Consider the following 21,474-nt stretch of genomic DNA (forward strand, 5'->3'; position numbering starts at 1 on the left):
ACTGCACTCCAGCCTGGGTGACAGATCAAGACTCCGTCTCAAAAAAAAAATTAAAAATCCTCTAGCAACTTTCCATTGTGTGTGCCACCGCACCCAGCAAATTTTTTGTATTTTTAGTAGAGACAGGGTTTCACCATGTTACTCAGGATGGTCTTGATCTCCTGACCTTGTGATCCACCCACCTCAGCCTGCCAAAGTGCTGGGATTACAGGCATGAGCCACTGTACCTGGCCGCATTTACGTTATTTAAATAAATTCCCTACCAAAGTTCCCAAGCCCTCATGCTTTAGCTCCTGTATGCTTCCCTGACTTCATCTTGTACCATTAGCTCTCTATGCTCCAGTGTATACTGATTTCATTTGGTTCCTTGAAAATGCCAAACACGTGTCAGTCCCAGGATCCTGGCCCTAGTCATTCTCTCCACTTCAGATGCTTTTCCTTCTGATTGTCAGTTTTACAGCAAGGCTTTCTGACCATGGAACATAAAGTAATTCATCAGGCTCTACTGCTTACATCACTTCTGCATGTGTTCACATTTGTATATTTGTTTATTTGTGGTCTGTCTTTCCCATCCTGACCTGTGAGCTCTGTGTTGGCAAGGACCTTGTCTGACTTAGCTAATCTGTATCCACAGCCTCTAGGATGGTGCCTGGCACATAGGAAATAGCCAAGTTGTTGGAAAAATGAATGAAGGGACAGATATGGGAGAAAAAGTATTGGGGTCTGTTTTCAATGTGTGCGGTTTGAAGTGCCTGTGAGATATCTAGGTGGAACTGTCCAGCAGGAGGTGTCTATACAGACGTCCAGTTGGGTAGCAGTAGCTGGCCTTCAGAGATAGATTTGATAGGCATCAACATGTATGTGAGTGGCATGATCACTCAGGAGAATGTGTAGGATAAGAAGATAAGAGGATGAAGTTTGTAATGCTAGGTGGTGCAGTACACCAATATTTAAGGGATAGCAGTAAAAGAAAAGACCTCGGAAGAGACTATAAGGAGCAGCCAGAGAAGGGAAGAAGAAAACTCAAAGAGTGTATGGTGTCACCAAAACCCAGAGAAAAGCACTTCAAGAGTGGGCAGGGTGCTGCCAGTGCTGCAGAGGTAAAATGAGGAAGTTCTTATTGTATTCATCAGCAGGCAGGTTGTCTGTGTGGCCTTGGTGAGCACTGTTCCTTTGATGATGACAGTAGAAACTGGATTCCAGTAAAATGAAGGGATGTTTGTGAAGGAAAAGTGAGAGAGGGTTGAATATATTTAATACTGGTAGGAAAAGCCAGTGGAGATAGTTGGAAGGATAGGTTGGTTATGGTGGGCTATGTATGTAATATAAATTTTTGGTCACAGGTTTTGCTGTAATTTTCACCTTTTTCTTCCCACTCCAGAAGCCACATCTGTTTTGGAATGAAGTCACCTGAGGAGATGCGTCAGCAGGCACACATCCAAGTTGTGAGTAAGAACCTGTACAGCCAGGACAACCAACATGCCCCCTTGCTATATGGGGTGCTCGACCATAGGATGGTAAGGCCTCCTGACCCCTCCCGGTACCTGTGTCTTGCCCTGCTGATAAAACTGGTGGCTTATCAGATTGAAAGGAGCAGGGGCTTCCTTCCATCTCCCCAACTCCCACTGCACGTATCAGACTAGGTCAAGAACTCCAGCCTTTAGTCAGCAACCTGTCTGATTCTGAGTCATGAAAATTAAGAAAGAAAAAGAAAAACAGTGGGAAGTGATCTCAGAAAGGAAATTTAAAAAGCAAAAGAAATGATTCTGTGTCACCTGGCCAGGCATGATGGCTGGGCCCTCTTTCCCATCCAGCAGTCTGTGTTGATCATTGGGTGTGCTTTTTTTCAAAGGGTACGAGTGAGAAGGATCGTCCATGTGAAACCTGTGGGAAAAACTTGGCTGACTGTCTAGGCCACTATGGGTATATCGACCTGGAGTTGCCATGTTTTCATGTAGGGTACTTCAGAGCAGTCATAGGCATCTTACAGGTAAGCACACAGGTGCTGATTTCCAAGACATAAGTTCTGGAGTGATTGGTCAGGGACACTAGAATGAATTTAGGAACTGTGAGTGGTGGGGGATACATCTAGGGGACTCTTTTATACTAAATACATAATATTTTCATCTCACACTACATTAAGCCACTCAAGGATTATTTATTTGTCTTGAGAAATGGTAGATACGTGTTGTTAAAAAAAATAACAATAGTGGTAATTCAGACAATACAGAATAGCACAAAGAAAAAAATGAAGTTAACAAAGTCTGGCTACTGGCCGTGAGTACTGCTCATCTGGTGAACACAGGCTTCCTCTCTATGCATATCTATAGTATAGAGCCATTCGCAGATCTGTGTGTATGGTCACTCAGTTAAGGGTACAAGACAGGGCGATGGCATTTTTAAAAGAAAAGAATTTTTCATTCTCCCTTATGCTTTTATCTGTCTCGCTTAATTTGAAAAAGATGATCTGCAAAACCTGCTGCCACATCATGTTGTCCCAAGAGGAGAAGAAGCAGTTTCTGGACTATCTAAAGAGGCCCGGCCTGACCTACCTTCAGAAGCGAGGACTGAAGAAGAAAATCTCTGACAAGTGCCGAAAGAAAAACATCTGCCATCACTGTGGCTCTTTTAATGGTGAGTGGAATGCACAGAAGGCTAAACGATAGCCCTTTTCACTCACTGTCTTCTGTTTAGTTTATTAGGTTTACATAATGTTCTGGAGTCAACTTTTCTCCTTATAAATTAGGCTTAAGAGCCCAACAACTGATGTCCTATTAGGAAATGGACCTCTCATCTTTCACTGCTATAGTAGTTTCAGTACTTTTTGTTAACCAAACTACAACCTCTGGCTAATCTGAGAACCTAATTTTTTAGTTCTTGGTAAATAAATTAATCCTTATAGGTACTGTAAAGAAGTGTGGATTACTGAAGATAATTCATGAGAAATACAAGACCAACAAAAAAGTGGTGGATCCCATTGTATCAAATTTCCTTCAGTCTTTTGAAACAGCCATTGAACATAATAAAGAAGTGGAGCCTCTGCTGGGAAGGGCACAGGTGAGCCTGAGAATGCACGCCCGCCTTCCGCCTGTCACACGCACACTCCCTCCCCCACCTCCACCCCACCCCTAGACACCCACTCTCTTCCAAAATGAGAGGTCCAGTTAGGTTTGACAGCTCTCCAGTAATTCTTCTGTTTTTGTTTATGGTTTTTTTTTTTTTTTTTTTTGAGACGAAGATGGAGTCTCGCTCCTTCACCCAGGCTGGAGTGAAGTGGTGCAAATCTTGGCTCACTGCAACCTCTGCACCCAAGGTTCAAATAATTCTCCTGCCTCAGCTTCCCACAATTCTCCTGCCTCAGCCTCCCAAGTAGCTGGGATTACAGGCATGTGCCACCATGCTCAGCTCATTTTTGTATTTTTAGTAGAGATGGGGTTTCTCCATGTTTGTCAGGCTGGTCTCAAACTCCCGACCTCAGGTAATCTGCCTGCCTCGGCCTCCCAAAGTGCTGGGATTACAGGCCTGAGCCACCGCGCCCAGCCTCCAGCTGCCAATATTTTATGAACATTTTTTATGTCAATTGCTATGTTTGTCTAGTATCTTTTTTTTTTTTTTTTTCCAATGGCTTGCTGCTTTTCCACATATGGATATACCATGATTTTATGTAGCCAGTAAACTGTCAGTCTATTTCCAACTTTTTGCTGTTAAGAGCAATTTTTATTACCTTCCTATTCTGTCACATGGATAAAAAATAACAACCAAAAAAACAGCTTTTGTGAACTTTCTTGTAGCTAAATTTTTGTGTTCATTTCTGAAGTTACACCCCTGGGAATAATTATGACAAGTGGAAATTTTGGCTTGAAAAATTGGAATAAAAGACATACACATTTTTAAGGCTCTTGCAGCATAGCATGTCATCCATAGAAATCTCTGTTGTCACTTATCCTAAGTGACAGATAGGTTAGAAAACATGGTGAAGGAAAACCTTGCCAAAGCTATGGAAAACTAACTTAGTATCTCCATTTCTGCCTTTCTTCGTTTCCATAGGAAAACTTGAATCCCTTAGTAGTTCTGAATTTATTTAAACGAATCCCAGCTGAAGATGTTCCTCTACTTCTGATGAACCCAGAAGCCGGAAAGCCATCTGATTTGATTCTCACACGACTTTTGGTACCTCCTTTGTGTATCAGACCCTCCGTTGTGAGTGATTTGAAATCTGGCACCAATGAAGATGATCTGACAATGAAATTGACAGAAATCATTTTCCTAAACGATGTTATTAAAAAGGTCAGTGTCTCACATTAGCTTGTAAGTTTCGTAGTATATCTATCCAAGAACTTCTGGTCAAGAAAATGTGAGAAAACTCAAACTGACCAGGTTTGTGTCTGTTCGGGCTGTGCTGGTTTTAGCATCGGATCTCAGGAGCCAAGACCCAGATGATCATGGAGGACTGGGATTTCCTGCAGCTGCAGTGTGCTCTCTACATTAACAGTGAGCTCTCGGGTATTCCCCTCAACATGGCACCAAAGAAGTGGACCAGAGGCTTTGTCCAACGCCTGAAGGGAAAACAGGGTACGTTTCCCAGAAGATGTGCAGAAGCTGGCCTGCTCTCTTGGGTTCATTTTCGTAGAATGTCTGTCCAGCTTCCCTGATTGGAGGTCACAGGCTTTCCTCAGTCTCTCTGTTCTTATTATTCCCATCAGCCCATGGTATGCCATGGGGACCTATGACTTGTTTTTGGCTATTTAGGTCGATTTAGAGGAAATCTCTCAGGAAAGAGAGTGGATTTTTCTGGCAGAACAGTCATCTCTCCCGACCCCAACCTCCGGATTGATGAGGTAGCTGTGCCAGTTCATGTGGCCAAAATTCTAACTTTTCCTGAGAAGGTAAGTGACCACTCAGCTGCTCAATTCTTTGTTTTAAATTCAGTCTTTTACATTGTATTTTGGTATTGCAAACAGCAGGCAGTAGAAAGTCCCCAGTAACCCACTCGACGCACAGTTTGGTTTATATGAGTGTATGTGTCTTCCCAGTTTGTTTTATACATATATGGTGGTATATATTCTCTAAACCATCTGCAGCCACAGTTGTTTCTGGCTTCATGTGTATATATTCATATATGTGCTATACTTTTTTGCAACGCTTTTTTGCAAGTAATAACATCTTGACCGAGCATGGTGGCTAACGCCTGTAATCCCAACACTTAGGGAGGCCAAGGCAGGTAGATCATCTGAGCCCAGGAGTTCAAGACCCAACCTGGGCAACACAGTGAAAACCTTGTCTCTACCAAAAATACAAAAAATTAGCCAGGAGTGGTCCCAGGCACTTGTGGTCCCAGCTACTGGGGAGACTGAGGTGGAAGGATTGCTTGAGCATGTGAGGTGGAGGTTGTGAGCCAAGATCACGCCAATGCACTCCAGCCTGGTGAAAAATTCTAAAACAATTTTTTTAGAGATGGGATTCTCAGTATGTTGCCCAGGCTGGTCTTGAACTCCCAGCCCTGTCTTAAAAAAAGAAAAGAAAAAAAACTTAAGACACTTTTCTATGTTGGTTCATACCTCATATTTTAAACTAACTGAATGGTAAACATTACCCTAGTTAATATCCTTGGGATAGGTTTTTATTCTTAAAACCTTGCAGTCACTGAGTCAAAGCATTTGAACATTTTAAGGCTATTGCTGCATGCCGAGAAAGGCTTTTTTTTTTTTTTTTTTTTTTTTTTTTTTAAGAAACAGACTCTCACTCTGTCACCCAGGCCGAAGTGCAGTGGTGTGTTCGTAGTTCACTGTAACCTCAAACTCCTGGGCTCAAGCCATTCTTATACCTCAGCCTCCCGAGTAGCTAGGACTGCAGGTGCACACCACTATGCCCAACTAATTTTTAACAAATTTTTTTAGAGACGGGATTCTCAGTATGTTGCCCAGGCTGGTCTTGAACTCCCAGCCTCAAGTGATCATCCCACCTTAACCTCCCAAGTCACTGAAAGTCACTGAGATTACAGGGCCCTATGCCCAGCTACTACTTTTTTTTTTTTTTTTTTTTTTTTTGAGACTGAGTCTCACTCTATTGCCCAGGCTAGAGTGCTGTGGCACAATCTTGGCTCACTGCAACCTCCACCTCCTGGGTTCAAGTGATTCTCCTCTCTCAGCCTCCTGAGTAGCTGGGATTACAGGCACCCACCACCACGCCCAGCTAGTTTTTGTATTCTTAGTAGAGACGGGATTTCATCATGTTGGCCAGGCTGGTCTCGAACTTCTGACCTTAAGTGATCCACCTGCCTTGGCCTCCCAAAGTGCTGGGATTACAGGCATGAGCCACCGTGCCCAGCCCATCCTTTTTTTTTTTTTAATTGAGGTCTAAATAACAGAAGGGCATGCTAACAAGAGAATATTGATTGTCTTTACCCGTGAGACTCACAGTTAGCCCAGATCATAGATGTTCCTGGTCAGCTTGCGTCGTGTGTCCTCAGTTGAGTTACTAATGATCCAAGAGTTTATTTCTCCAGAATGGTGTCCCACAAGACAATTGTTTAAGAGGTTGCAGAACACATTCAATGCAAACCAGGGCTTGTAGTGCTGGTGTCACAACTTTTAAACCTTACAAGACCCCAGTAAGTTATTGCAGATCGAGTTACCACCTGTTTCTAGGATCACAGAAGGTCCCTATAGATCAATGTAGCCTACCCGTTTTACCAGTGAGGAAACCAAGCACCAGGAAAGGACTTGACTGTGTTACCCGGTGAGCAAACAGCTGAGTTGACACTGGAAGCTGGGGGCTTGTTTACCAGTCCATTGTTCACATTATACTCAAGACCATAGGCAGCAGACTGCCCAGGATGCCTCTCTTTCTCCTAGAATCTGTACAAGGAAAGTAAAGATTAAGACACATTTCACTATCATTTGTTAGCTTCTAGATACCTGAGAGTAACATTGTGGTTTTTCCCTAATGCAGGTAAACAAAGCAAACATCAGTTTCTTGAGGAAACTGGTTCAAAACGGCCCCGAGGTTCACCCAGGAGCAAACTTCATTCAGCAGAGACATACACAGATGAAAAGGTAATCTTTTCCCAATCTAGTTGGATTTAACTACCTTTTCATGGCAAAGTTCACTGTGGTCACACTCAGTCACAGAATGCAATCCAGAATACAGTTTGTGTGACATTTTGGCATGTGGAAAATATCTGTTTAAATTTCCGTGAGCCGAGGTATGTCATTTGCTCTGTTCAGTCATTGAATATACATGAAATTCTCCTTTGTTCGCAGGCTTATAATGTTATTGGATCCAGGAGGACAAAATACCATGGATACTAAAGTCTAAAGCGGATCATTATGGCTGGGCTTGGTGGCTCACACCTGTAATCCCAGCACTTTGGGAGGCTGTGGTCAGATCACTTGAGGCCAGGACTTCAAGACCAGCCTGGCCAACATGGCGAAACCCCTTTTCTACTTAAAATACAAAAATTAGGCCGGGCGCGGTGGCTCAAGCCTGTAATCCCAGCACTTAGGGAGGCCGAGACGGGCGGATCACGAGGTCCGGAGATCGAGACCGTCCTGGATAACACGGTGAAACCCCGTCTCTACTAAAAAATACAAAAAACTAGCCGGGCGAGGTGGCGGGCGCCTGTAGTCCCAGCTACTCGGGAGGCTGAGGCAGGAGAATGGTGTAAACCCGGGAGGCGGAGCTTGCAGTGAGCTGAGATCCGGCCACTGCACTCCAGCCTGGGTGACAGAGCGAGACTCCGTCTCAAAAAAAAAAAAAAAAAAAAATACAAAAATTAGCAGGCATGGTGGCGCACGTATGTAGTCCCAGCTACTCAGGAGGCTGAGGCACAAGAATCGCTTGAACCCAGGAGGCAGAGGTTGCAGTGAGCTGAGATCACACCACTGCACTCCAGCCTGGGCAACAGAGCAAGACTCTGTCTCAGAAATACAATAAATAGGCCGGGCGCGGTGGCTCAAGCCTGTAATCCCAGCACTTTGGGAGGCCGAGACGGGCGGATCACGAGGTCAGGAGATCGAGACCATCCTGGCTAACACGGTGAAACCCCGTCTCTACTAAAAAATACAAAAAACTAGCCGGGCGAGGTGGCGGGCGCCTGTAGTCCCAGCTACTCGGGAGGCTGAGGCAGGAGAATGGCGTGAACCCGGGAGGCGGAGCTTGCAGTGAGCTGAGATCTGGCCACTGCACTCCAGCCTGGGCGACAGAGCGACACTCTGTCTCAAAAAAAAAAAAAAAAAAAAAAAAAAAGAAATACAATAAATATATAAAGTGGATCATTGCCTGTGTCACCTAGGCTCTCAGGGCTTTTAGCATTTCTAAAATTAGGATATATCTTTTTTCTTTTTTCAAGACGGAGTCTTGCTCTGTCACCCAGGCTGGAGTGCAGTGGTGCAATCTTGACTCACTGCAGCTTCTGCCTCCTGGGTTCAAGCAATTCTCCTGCCTCAGTATCCCGGGTGACTGGGATTACAGGCACCTGCCACTGCACCTGGCTAATTTTTGTATTTTTGGTAGAGACGGGGTTTCACCATGTTGGCCAGGCTGGTCTCGAACTCCTGACCTTGTGATCCACCTGCCTCAGCCTCCCAAAGTGCTGGGATTACAGGCATGAGCCACCACACCCTGCTGGATATACCTTAAGATCAATTTATCATAGCTTTTTGTTTTTGTTTTTGTTTTTGTTTTTGTTTTTTGATGAGGTCTTACTCTGTCACTCAGGCTGGAGTGCAATGGCACAATCATGGCTCACTGCAGTCTCCATCTCCTGTGCTCAGGTGATTCTCCCACCTTAGCCTCCCAACTAGATGAGATTACAGGCACACACACCCCACCATGCTTGGCTAATTTTTGTATTTTTTGTAGAGACGAGGTCTCACCATATTGCCCAGTCTGGTCTCTATCTCTTGGGATCAAGCAGTCCACCCATCTCAGCCTCCCTAAGTGCTGAGATTACAAGAGTGAGTCACCTCACCCACCCTGTCATAGTTTAATAGGGAGCTTTTTTCTTGGCATGTAAAACTACGTGACATTAAAACGGAGGCGTCTTAGGTTTGATGAAATAACATGTTAAACATTGAATCCTGATCTAAAGAGGGAGAAACTTGGTGAGAGAGCTTTGTTTTCACAGATCATGTTTATTGTTGCACATTCAGGTTTTTGAAATATGGAAATCGAGAAAAAATGGCTCAAGAGCTCAAGTATGGTGACATCGTAGAGAGGCACCTCATTGATGGAGATGTGGTGCTATTCAACCGGCAGCCGTCACTGCACAAATTGAGCATTATGGCTCATCTGGTGAGTAGGACTGCTTTTTTAATTTTCCAGCATGTAGAAATTTGCCATGACTGTTCAGTGCTAAACTCTGGACTTCTAAAATTAAAATTGCCTGTTATCTCAAGTTTTCATAACTTTTTTTTTTTTTTTTGAGACAGAGTCTTGCTCTGTCACCCAGGCTGGAGTGCAGTGACACAATCACAGCTCACTGCAACCTTGGCCTCCCAGGCCCAAGCAAGCCTCCCACCTCAGCCTCCAAAGTAGCTGGGACCATGGACATGTGCCACCAAACCTGGCTAATTTTTTTTTTTTTTTTTGGGTTGAGATGGGGGTCTCACTATTCTGCCCAAGCTAGTCTGGAGCTCCTGGGCTCAAGTGATCCTCCCTCAGCCTCCCAAAGTTCTGGGATTATAGGCGTGAGCAGCCCCCACACCTTGCCCAAGCTTTTATAACTATTGGTCTCCCTCTTCTCTCACATTTTAGTTTGAGTGAAACTTTTTAATTTCAAGCTTCCTTTTAGTAAGCTTTAATTTTTTTATATTAAATTTTTAATCTTTGCAATGTAATATTTATACAAAACACTAAGAGAGGATTTAATTGAAAGTGACTAGCATGATTTCACAAAAACATACACATGTATATGTGTTGTGTGCACAAACTTATATAAAATAGGTATGGCAGAAAATTGACTTTTTTTTTTTTTTGGAGACAGTCTCACTCTGTTGCCCAGGCTAGAGTGCGGTGGCACAATCTGGCTCATTGCAGCTTTTACTGCCTCGGCTCAAGGGATCCTCCCACCTCAGCCTTCTGTAGCTAGGACTACAGGCATGTGCCATGATGGCCAGCTCTTCTTTTTGAGACAGAGTCTCACTCTGTTGCCCAGGCAAGATGTGCAGTGGTGCAATCTTGGCTCACAGTAGCCTCTGCCTTCTGGGTTCGAGTGAGTCTCCTGCCTCAGCCTCCCAAGTAGCTGGTGTTACAGGTGCATGCTACCATGCTCTGCTAATTTTTGTATTTTTTTTTTTTTTTTTGAGACGGAGTCTTGCTCTGTCGCCCAGGCTGGAGTGCAGTGGCCGGATCTCAGCTCACTGCAAGCTCTGCCTCCCGGGTTCAAGCCATTCTCCTGCCTCAGCTTCCGGAGTAGCTAGGACTACAGGCACCCGCCACCTCGCCCGGCTAGTTTTTTGTATTTTTTAGTAGAGACGGGGTTTCACCGTGTTAGGCAGGATGGTCTCGATCTCCTGACGTTGTGATCCACCCGTCTCGGCCTCCCAAAGTGCTGGGATTACAGGCTTGAGCCACCGCGCCCGGCATAATTTTTGTATTTTTAATAGAGGCAGGATTTCACCATGTTGGCCTGGCTGGTCTCAAACTCCTGACCTCAGGTGATTCCCCCACCTGGGCCTCCCAAAGTGCTGGGATTACAAACATGAGCCACCGTGCTCAGCCTTTTTTTTTTTTTTTTTTAAAGTAGAGGTGACGTCTTGGTGTATTGCCCAGACAGGCTGCAATCTCCTGTGCTCAATGGATCCTCCCAGAGTGCTGGGATTATAGGTATGACCCACTGTGCCCAGCCGGAAAATTGACTTTTAATTTAACTTTGCATATTAACTAAGCAACTAAAATGCTTAAAAGATTTTTTCTTTACAGTAGTCCTCCAACTAAGACCTTAAACCGTATTTTTTTGGTGATTTAGTTTTGCGACAGCAGCAGTCCCTTTTTCTGGAGATTTAAAATGGAAATGAGACACAGCTTTAATTTGTTCAATATTCATAGATTCTCCTATCTGTAAAGCTGTTAATCCATGAGCCTTTGAAAACTGTTTAAGCAGCCTCTTATGGTAATATTGTTTTCTAGATTCATTTTGGGGTAGTCTGGACACATTATATCAGTCTGTTTACCTAACAGTAGAAATAACTAAGAAGTAGTTTGTGATTATGGGATTGTGATTGTGAGTATGTAGAGCGTTAACTAAAGCCTTCTCTTTCTGGAACGTTTTGCTTGGCTTTGGAACATTACAAAATGTAATTATTAGTTTTTTTGACTGGCAATGGCACACAGCTGTACCCCCAGCTACTCAGGAGGCTGAAGCAGGAGGATCGCATGAGCCTGGGAGTTCAAGGCTACAGTGTGCTATGATCACACCTATAAATAGCCGCTGCACTCCAGCCTGGGCAACATAATGAGACCCTGTCTCCAAAAAAAAATGTAGGAATTTTTTTTGTTTGAAAATTTTGAGGCCAGGTGCGGTGGCTCATGCCTGTAATCCCAGCACTCTGGGAGGCCAAGGCGGGTGGATCACTTGAGGTCAGGAGTTTGAGACCAACCTGGACAACATGATGAAACCCCATCTTTACTAAAATGCAAAAAATTAGCCAAGTGTGGTGGCACGTGCCTGTAATCCCAGCTACTCGGGAGGCTGAGGCAGGAGAATCGCTTGAATCCGGGAGACAGAGGTTGCAGTGAGCCGACATTGCGCCACTATATTCCAGCCTGGGTGACAGAACAAAACTGCATCTCAAAAAAAAAAGAAAAAGAAAAGTTTCAAATGTACACTAAAGTAGAGAGAATGATCTAATGAACTTACACATTCCCATCCTCTATATGCAATAATTTTCAAGATTTAGCCACACTTGTTTTGTCTTTCCCATTTTTCTTCAATGAACCCACATGTGTGTCAGTTTTCAATATGTATTCAGTTTACGTTTGTAAGAAAAACTTACATAACCACGGTGCTGTAATCATACCTAACAAAACTAACAGTCATCTCTTGGCATTGCCAGGTCCATACCTGGTTCATATTCAGATTTCTCCATTTGTCTCAAAAATGTTTTTTTGTGGTTTGAGTCAAGATGCAAGCAGTGAATTCATTCTAATTAATTCATTTATCATCATTGCCTGTGTTATTTTATTGGGCTACAAAATGGAAGCCCACTTTTTGAATCTATCATTCATTTCACATTTATTATCTAGAATTCTTGTAATGGAAAATACCCCCTTGTTAATTAGGTCTGTTTGCTTGCCCAGAGGTGCAGCTCTTAAAGCAAAAGCAGTGTAAATGGTTAAGTCTTTTTCCTTTATTGTCATTTTGAGTAGTAAGAACTTAGTGCTCTCCTGTGTTCGTGTGCTTAGGAAAAAAAATTTTTTTTTTTTTTTTTTTTGAGACGGAGTCTTGCTGTGTCTCCCAGGCTGGAGTGCAGTGGCGTGATCTCGGCTCACTGCAAGCTCCGCCTCCCGGGTTCACGCCATTCTCCCGCCTCTGCCTCCCAAGTAGCTGAGACTACAGGCGCCCGCCACCACGCCCGGCTAGTTTTTTGTATTTTTAGTAGAGACGGGGTTTCACCATGTTAGCCAGGATAGTCTCTATCTCCTGACCTCGTGATCCACCCGCCTCGGCCTCCCAAAGTGCTGGGATTACAGGCTTGAGCCACCGCGCCCGGCCAAAAAATTTTTTTTTAAAAAAGGACTGGGCACGGTGGCTCATGCCTATAATCCCAGCACTTTGGGAGGCCAAGGTGGGTGGATCATGAGGTCAGGAGTTCTAGACCAACAGTGAAACCTCATCTCTACTAAAATACAAAAATTAGCCAGGCGTGGTAGTACTCGCCTGTAATCCCAGCTACTCAGGAGACTGAGGCAGGAGAATCGCTTGAACCCAGGAGACAGAGGTTGCAGTGAGCCGAGATCGCGCCATTGCACTCCAGCCAGGGCAATAGAGTGAGACTCTGTCTCAAATAAAAAAGGGGATTAGTGCTCAGTAACTTCCAACAAGTTGGTTGGGGTTTTTTTTGTTTGTTTGTTTGTTTGTTTTGAGACTGAGTCTGGCTCTGTCGCCCAGGCTGGAGTGCAGTGGCCGGATCTCAGCTCACTGCAAGCTCTGCCTCCCGGGTTTACGCCATTCTCCTGCCTCAGCCTCCCGAGTAGCTGGGACCACAGGCGCCCGCCACTTCGCCCGGCTAGTTTTTTGTATTTTTTAGTAGAGATGGGGTTTCACCGTGTTAGCCAGGATGGTCTCGATCTCCTGACCTCGTGATCCGCCCATCTCGGCCTCCCAAAGTGCTGGGATTACAGGCTTGAGCCACCGCGCCCGGCCTGGTTGGGGTTTTTTGTTTGTTTTGACTTTCTCTTTTTTCAGTGTCATTATAAACACATGGGTTTTTATTTAGTTAGTGTATTTTAATCAACTTCTGTTAATCTTTTTGATACTTGAAACCATGACATCCTTGGCCAGTAGAAGCCTTCACATTGGCACCTTTGTTGAAATTCACTGCTTTGGTTCAATCTAATAAAGCTTCTCGAATGAGTCTTCTTTTTGTTCTTCTTTTTTTGAGATGGAGTCTCGCTCTGTCACCCAGGCTGGGGTGCAATGGCACGATCTTGGCTCACTGCAACCTCCACCTCCTGGGTTCAAGCAGTTCTCCTGCCTCAGTCTCCCAAGTAACCAGGATTACGGGCGTGTGCCACCACGCCTGGCTAATTTTTGTATTTTTAGTAGAGACGGGGTTTCACCATGTTGGCCAGGCTGGGAATAAGTCATAAATGATATATATTACTCGACAGAACATACTGGGAATCTACTTTCTTAAGCCAGTGCCAAGTTTTCCAGGAAATCATTTTTAATGTTTCAAAACGAGGAGCTTTTGGATAAATGCCTAAGTCCTCTTCCTGTTTTGTTTTGTTGTGTTGTGTTTTGTGTTCCATAGGCCAGGGTGAAGCCCCACCGGACCTTCAGATTTAATGAGTGTGTCTGTACACCCTACAATGCTGACTTTGATGGTGACGAAATGAACCTTCATCTTCCTCAAACAGAAGAAGCTAAAGCAGAGGCCCTTGTTCTGATGGGGGTATGTAGGGTGGCACAGCCTAGCTTTTGCATAACAGCTCCTTGAAAGGAGGCAAAGGGGAACTTATGTGAAAACACCACCACAACTAACAATGCCAAAGAAGCCAGGCTCTTTCTGTTCTTAAACCGACCACTAACTGCCTATATATCTCTCTTTTTATTGGTTTCTTTTGAGCCTTTGAAGAATCTCTCTTGGAAATTATAGTGTATACATGAGTTAGGGTCTGTAACAGATGTGTTGAGGGGATTTTCTGGCCTATAAATATGGATTCTGGGGAGAAAATGTATACATGAGGGCCAGTTATGACAAGGTACGAAAAGAATATATGAATATCCGTGTTGGATGTAACCAGGGACGAAGACGTCCTACCTAAGTAAATTTTCCAGTAGCTGAAGATTCTTTAAGCACCGATACATTTTATTGAACGTTTTGAACGGAAACCTTCCTAAACTATATTACATGCTTCATTTTCTTAAAGGATGCAGTATTATATGTAATGATAATAACTCTTACCACCATTTTATTTTACACATGCGTAAGGAGTGCCCAGTAGGTGCTTCAGGAGACTGGTGATAGTGAGGCACATGCCTGCTGTTAAGGAGCTTACAGTTGGGCTTTCACTGTTGGCACAGGCCAGGCGCGGTGGCTCAGGCCTGTAATCCCAGCACTTTGGGAAGCCTAGACAGGTGGTTCACTTGAACTCAGGAGTTCAAGACCAGCCCGGACAACATGGCAAAACTCCATCTCTACAAAAACTACAAAAATTAGCCAGGTGTGGTGATGCACGCCTGTAGTCCCAGCTACTTGGGAAGCTAAGGTGGGAGGATTGCTTGGGCCCAGGAGGTTGAGGCTGCAGTGAGCTGTGATTGCACCACTGCAGTTCAGCCTGGGCAACAGAGCAAGACCCTGTCTCAAAAGAAAAAAAAGAAAACAAACCTGTTGGCACTACATGTACTATACACTCCTGACCCAGCAATAACACAGTGGGATGTGGCACCTGCTGTGTAGGATTCTCCCCTCCTGAACTTCATGATCCCCAGCTATTGAGTATTTAAGAGCTTTAGGCTTTCTTTTTTCAGTATTCCAGCTTCCTATATTAGGAAATGGTAAGTCTTACAGTTGTAAGTGTCCCTACCTCCAAAAACACTTAACCATTTCTGATGTGATGCTTTTAAACCTGTTGGTTTAGGCTTTCAGTATCACATGCATGGTTTTGGGGTTTTAAGTTGTCTGTATGTTTAGATTTATTTTCTTTATTTTTTATTTATTTATTATTTTGAGACAGAGTTTCACCCTTGTTGCCCAGGCTGGAGTACAATGGCGTGATCTCGGCTCACCACAACCTCCACCTTCCAGGTTCAAGTGATTTTCTTGCCTCAGCCTCCCAAGTAGCTGGGATTACAGACATCTGCCACCACGCCTGGCTAATTCTGTATTTTTAGGAGAGACGGGGTTTCACCACATTTGCCAGGCTGGTCTGGAACTCCCAACCTCAGGCGATTAAAGGCGTGAGCCACTGCGTCTGGCCTTAGATTTATTTTCTATAATGAGCATATATTATTTTTGTTACAAAAAGTAATGTTTAGAATGCTGCTAGGAATAATAGCCATCAGCTTGCAACCAACCATTTAGACTTCGCTGTTGACTCTGCCATTGAGGATCCATACTGTGGACATTGTGTTATAACTACATATTCATTGGTTACAAATGGCAATAATAAAACAAAGGCTCCAAGGATTTGGGGGTAGAAGAATCCTTAGTTACCATGTGGACAAGTTTCCTCAATTTCAAGTGAGAAAATGCCTGTTGTTCTGATTTAGGGTGCTGTTCTCAATGGAGTTCATAGGGCTCTAATTTGGATGTGGCCCCAAATTACCCAGGAGACTTTCTCAAAATTCACGAATCTCAGCCGCTTGCACTCTGCTTCTACCTCTAGACTACCTGTATCCCACTCAGAGAGAGTCTCTAAACCAGGAGTAAGAGCAGTCAGGCAGTGTGCAATAAAGAGGCACATCTGGCTGAACAGCTGTCTCCCACTCTGGTTGAAGGGTCCCTGCTTTGGATAGTGGCTCAGAAGTAGGTGGTAATAGGCCTTTGTCTGAGAGGACCCTGCTTTCTGGGTGAAAAGGCCCAGAAAACCCACAAACATGTGCATTTTCATATCAAGATTAGAGCAAATGTACTCTGATACACACACAGCCTTCTTTATATAAGTTAATTATGTTTTACTACCCAACACCCTTTTTTGCCCAACATAGCCCTCATTAAATGTTTAATTAAATTCTGTTATTGGATTGATTATTATTAGAATTTAATGTTTTAACCAAGGGACATTTAACAGTTCGGTAGTTATTGTGGACAAGTGTGGAACTGGTTGACTTCAGAGGTAACAATGCTCCTCCTCATTCACAGAAATGAATTTTCTTTGGAGAAGTGCATTTAGTAATAACAATAGGGCTGGGTCCAGTAGCTTATGCCTATAATACCGGCATTTTGGGAGGCCAAGGCAGGAGGATCAGTTGAGCCCAGGAGTTGGAGACCAGTCTGGGCAACAAAGTAAGACCCTGTCTCCACAAAAAAATGCAAAAGCTTAGCTGGGCATGATGATGTGGGCCTGTAGTCCCAGCTATTTGGGAGGCTGAGCTGGGAGGATTGCTTGAGCCCCACAAGGTTGAGGCTGCAGTGACCCGTATTTACACCACTGCACTCTAGCCTGTGCTATAGGCAAGAATCTGTCTCAAAAACAAACAACAATAAAATCTTCTTACATGGGTAGTGTTTTTCATAGAATTCTGAAATAACTTCAGTTAGTATTTCATTTTGGTGTTGGTAGGAACCTCCTAGGTCAATCTTGCTGGTTTTTTTCTTTCCCCTTGACAGATAAAGGAACTGGGAGTTAGTGACAAAGCTGGGATTCAGACCCCTGGCTTTCATTTCTCAGCCTCATCCTTCTGCTACTCTGTATTTGTTCATAACTATTCAAAAACCTTGCGATTCAGGCTTTGGGCTGCATCATCCATCCAAGAACAGCTAACTGACTGCGCTTACTTTTCCCACAGACTAAAGCAAATCTTGTAACCCCGAGGAATGGGGAACCACTGATTGCTGCTATTCAGGATTTTCTAACAGGTGGGTTGGTGAAGTTCACTTGAAAGGAGACTTCTGACTGGAACACAGTGTTCCTCGTTCATAGTGATTCATGTGATGACTTGAAAAGCTATTTAATCGCCTGTGTTTAATTTGGATTTTTGTTTACTAAGTTTGATCATGAACCTCCTTGTGTGTTTTTTTTTTTAATTGGTTGGTTATTCATTAATTCAGCAAGTCTTTAGTGAGCTCCTCTCATGGACTGGGCATTTTCTAAACCTAGTGTCTGGCTTAGAATCTGTGCCCTTTGCCTGGGAATACAGCAGTGAACAAAACAAAGTCATATTCCTGTGGAGGTAGATCCTAGTTGAAGGAGAAAGCCAGTAAGCGGCTGTTTGTTTTAATTCATGCTGTTGGTCATGGTTCAAGTTTATTTTAAAATTGAAACCTTGCAATATTCTCACAATTTCATTCCTTTTCTTTGTTTTGTGTTGGTCCCTAATGCTTAGGTGCCTATCTCCTCACTCTCAAGGACACTTTCTTTGATCGAGCCAAGGCTTGCCAAATCATTGCTTCAATACTGGTTGGCAAGGATGAGAAAATTAAAGTTCGCCTCCCACCGCCTACGATCCTAAAGGTGTGTGCGGGAGCTGTGTGTCAGTGCACAGGTGTGTGTATGCGTTCGTGTGGGTGGACTGGTGAAGTGAGTGGAACTGTGTTGGTGCCAGGCTCGAGTGCAGTCCCTGGGCCGTCTGGCTTTGTCTACTGAAGGGGGATTGAGACCAGGCTCAGCCCACTGACTCTCAGGCTTCCTCCCATCCCTCAGCCTGTCACCCTGTGGACCGGAAAGCAGATCTTCAGTGTCATCCTCAGGCCTAGCGATGACAATCCAGTGAGGGCCAACCTGCGAACCAAGGGCAAGCAGTACTGTGGCAAAGGGGAAGATCTCTGTGCCAATGATTCCTGTGAGTGGATGGAACTCGGGTGGGGAGGAGGAAGGACGGGACAGAAAAGCAAGTGGCTGGTTGTCAGTTTTGCTGGTACCTTCACTTAACAAGCAAATTCAGTGTTTCTCTAAGCCTTAGGTGGAAAGCTTATTCTTCAGGAAAACGTAGCTGGTATTTCTTCTCTCAGATGTAATTCCCCATTTCTCTTAAAAGTAGAGATCATGTAGACACGTGACGCAGTAGTTAGAATGTTCTCTCTAAATGTGTTTTGTCTTAAGTGACTAGTTTTTGTCACTTAGTACAGTTTGTCTTTATTTTGTCATCTTTTTTTTTTTGGTCATCAACAAGGATTTTATTATTTAAGGCATTTAATTTTTTTTTTTTTTTTTTGAGAGAGAGCCTCGTTCTGTCCCCCAGGCTGGAATGCAGTGGCGCAATCTGAACTGACTGCAACTTCCGCCTACTGGGTTCAAGCGATCCTCCTGCCTCAGCCTCCCATGTAGCTTGGATTACAGGCACCCACCACCATGCCTGGCTTATTTTTGTGTTTTTAGTAGAGACAGGGTTTCACCATGTTGGCCAGGCTGGTCTTGAACTCCTGACCTCAAGTGATCTACCTTGCCCTCCCAAAGTCCTGGGATTATAGGCATGAACCACTGCACCCAGCCTGGATTGATTTTTTTTTTTTTTTTTTTTTTTTTAAGACAAACAGGTTCTCCCTATGTTGTCCAGGTTGGTCTCGAACTCCTAGGCTCAAGCAATCCTCCCACCTCAGCCTCCCAAAGTGCTGGGATTACAGTTGTGAGCCAGCACACCCAGCCAGGGAAAGAATTTACATGCAGGTCATCTGAGTCCGTCTAAACCAGTTCAACCCGAAGTGCAGTCCACAGAGCACTGCTGTTTAGCCAGCATCCATTGAGTTACTTTCTGACGTGAGCACGTTAGCTCACCCAGACCACTACCAAGCAGTTCCCCAGCAGCCTAGTTTGAGTAGCACTGATGTAGAATGGGCTTTGCTAGCGAGACCTCGGGACTAGAAATGGAACTCCAGGACTCTACTAAAGAACTGAATTGCAGATTCTTCTGAAGGTCAGGATTTCTGCTGTCTTCTAATGAAGAGCAAATGTTTTGAAGGGCACTGATACTCCTCAGGCTTATTTCTTTGGAAATATGCTCTCTGATCTTTCAAATACTTCAGCTTCTTGTTTTAGACTATATTTTGTTTCTTTTTGTATATGAATTTCATTTTGTTGTTGTATAGGCTGTACATGATGGTACCTTTGTTCATTTTTAATATATGAGTAACAAATTGTTTACAGTTTATAGAGCACTTTACTGTATGTTATCTCATCTGATGCTCAAAATATCCCATAACATAAAGATAACAAGTGCCTGATACTGTTACCCACAGTTCACATGAGGAGAGTGAGGGTCAACTGGTATATTTCAGGGTTAGGACTACACACTAACTGGAGTTTTTTTGTTTGTTTGTTTTTGTTTTTTTTTTTTGAGACGGAGTCTCGCTCTGTCGCCCAGGCTGGAGTGCAGTGGCGCAATCTCGGCTCACTGCAAGCTCCGCCTCCCGGGTTCACGCCATTCTCCTGCCTCAGCCTCCCGAGTAGCTGGGACTACAGGCACCCACCACCTCGCCCGGCTAGTTTTTTGTATTTTTTAGTAGAGATGGGGTTTCACCGTGTTAGCCAGGATGGTCTCGATCTCCTGACCTCGTGATCCACCCGTCTCGGCCTCCCAAAGTGCTGGGATTACAGGCTTGAGCCACCGCGCCCGGCCTTGGAGTTTTTATATTTTTCAAAAATTCCCAGGTTTTCCTTCAACCGCCACCCCCCCCAAAAAAAAAAAAAAAAAAAAAAAAACTTTGAGAAGAATTTCTATTTGTTTTGCTTTAACTGTCAGTATGGGAACATATTTTCTCAATTGTCTCAAATTCATTTTGGAATTAAAGCAAAGTAATAAATAATTGTTTGTCTAAATACATAATCATTCTTCCAGATGTTACAATTCAGAACAGTGAGTTGATGAGTGGCAGCATGGACAAAGGAACCCTAGGGTCAGGATCCAAGAACAATATTTTTTACATTTTGCTGCGAGACTGGGGACAGAATGAAGCTGCGGATGCCATGTCACGGCTCGCCAGGCTGGCTCCTGTCTACCTGTGTGAGTATCTCAGCATCCTCCTTTTAGTTAAAGCTGTAGTTGTTACAGTCTTAAGGGTTTATGTTATTTTGTTCTTTTATTGCCATTTCATCCCCACCACACATATACACACAGAAAAAGATACTTGTTCCAGGCTAAATCACGTGTGCTGTTATTAATGAAATTAACTCTACTGAATAGTTTCACAACAGATTTGAATTTGCTTTTCAGTTCTCTTCTCAAAACCAGCAGTAGCTCCCTACCGTCTTCCAGACAGGGTTAGATTATAAAACATCCTTAATGGGCTGCTTCCAAGATACCTGTGGAAGCACTAGAACACTTGGGGCTGTCCATGATTCAGTTCTCCAGAATTACTCAGTGTTTGCCTACTATGCTTTCACTGCTCTATTTTGTTTGTTTGTTTGCTCATGCTTTGAGTGTGCCATGTGTCAAGTGATGTTTGCATGCCCCAGAAATCTGTATTCCACTGTTACACTTGCCTGGGTATACTATTTTAGATTGAAAATTATTTTCCCTCAGAATTTTGAAGGTGCTACTCTACTTTCTTCCTGTTTTCAGAGTTGTTGTTAACGGGTATTGTCATTCTTATTCTCCAGTTTTTGTATTTGATTTTTTTTTTTTTTTTTTTAAGATAGGGTCTTGCTCTGTCACTCAGGCTGGAGTGCAGTAGTGTGATCTTGGCTCTCTGCAGCCTCTGGCGCAGCTGGAACTACAGGCACGTGCCACCATGCCCAACTAAGTTTTGTAGAAATGAAGTCTTACTATGTTGCCCAGGCTGGTCTTGAACTCCTGGGCTCAAGTGATCCACCTGCCTCTGCCTCCCAAAGTACTAGGCTTACAGGCATGAGCCACCATACCTGGCCCTTGAATTGTTTTTTTCATTCTAGAAACTTTCAGAATCCTCTTTTTTCTCACTCTGAAAGTTCACAACAATGTACCTTTGATGTGGGTCTTTTTTCATTCATTGTGCTAAGCACCCAGTAATCTCTTTTAATCTGCAACTGTGTGTCCTTCCATTCTGGAAATTTTCTTATGTTATTTATTTAATAATTTTCTCTCTTTTACTTTCTCTGTTCTTTCTTTTTGGAATTTCTGTTAATTACATATTAGAACTCCTGGATTAATTATCTAATTATCTTGTTTGCCAT

The 21,474-nt window shown here is 43.8% G+C and overlaps 1 protein-coding gene across 1 annotated transcript in view; it reads left to right on the top strand.

The window, feature by feature from the left end:
- POLR3A (RNA polymerase III subunit A) overlaps positions 1 to 21,474 on the top strand; it is a 53,018-nt gene that overhangs the window by 1,898 nt on the left and 29,646 nt on the right. The window contains exons 2-15 of the mRNA XM_015147180.3: positions 1,382 to 1,517; positions 1,853 to 1,990; positions 2,463 to 2,634; positions 2,903 to 3,057; positions 4,048 to 4,287; positions 4,410 to 4,572; positions 4,750 to 4,886; positions 6,952 to 7,055; positions 9,153 to 9,294; positions 13,977 to 14,117; positions 17,177 to 17,246; positions 17,714 to 17,841; positions 18,031 to 18,169; positions 20,162 to 20,326. Of these exons, the coding sequence (XP_015002666.1) occupies positions 1,382 to 1,517; positions 1,853 to 1,990; positions 2,463 to 2,634; positions 2,903 to 3,057; positions 4,048 to 4,287; positions 4,410 to 4,572; positions 4,750 to 4,886; positions 6,952 to 7,055; positions 9,153 to 9,294; positions 13,977 to 14,117; positions 17,177 to 17,246; positions 17,714 to 17,841; positions 18,031 to 18,169; positions 20,162 to 20,326 (2,030 nt within the window). The remainder of the gene's footprint in view (positions 1 to 1,381; positions 1,518 to 1,852; positions 1,991 to 2,462; positions 2,635 to 2,902; positions 3,058 to 4,047; positions 4,288 to 4,409; positions 4,573 to 4,749; positions 4,887 to 6,951; positions 7,056 to 9,152; positions 9,295 to 13,976; positions 14,118 to 17,176; positions 17,247 to 17,713; positions 17,842 to 18,030; positions 18,170 to 20,161; positions 20,327 to 21,474) is intronic.

Source organism: Macaca mulatta, chromosome 9 (genome assembly GCF_049350105.2).
Source record: "Macaca mulatta isolate MMU2019108-1 chromosome 9, T2T-MMU8v2.0, whole genome shotgun sequence".
In the NCBI taxonomy this organism is placed as follows: Eukaryota; Metazoa; Chordata; class Mammalia; order Primates; family Cercopithecidae; genus Macaca; species Macaca mulatta.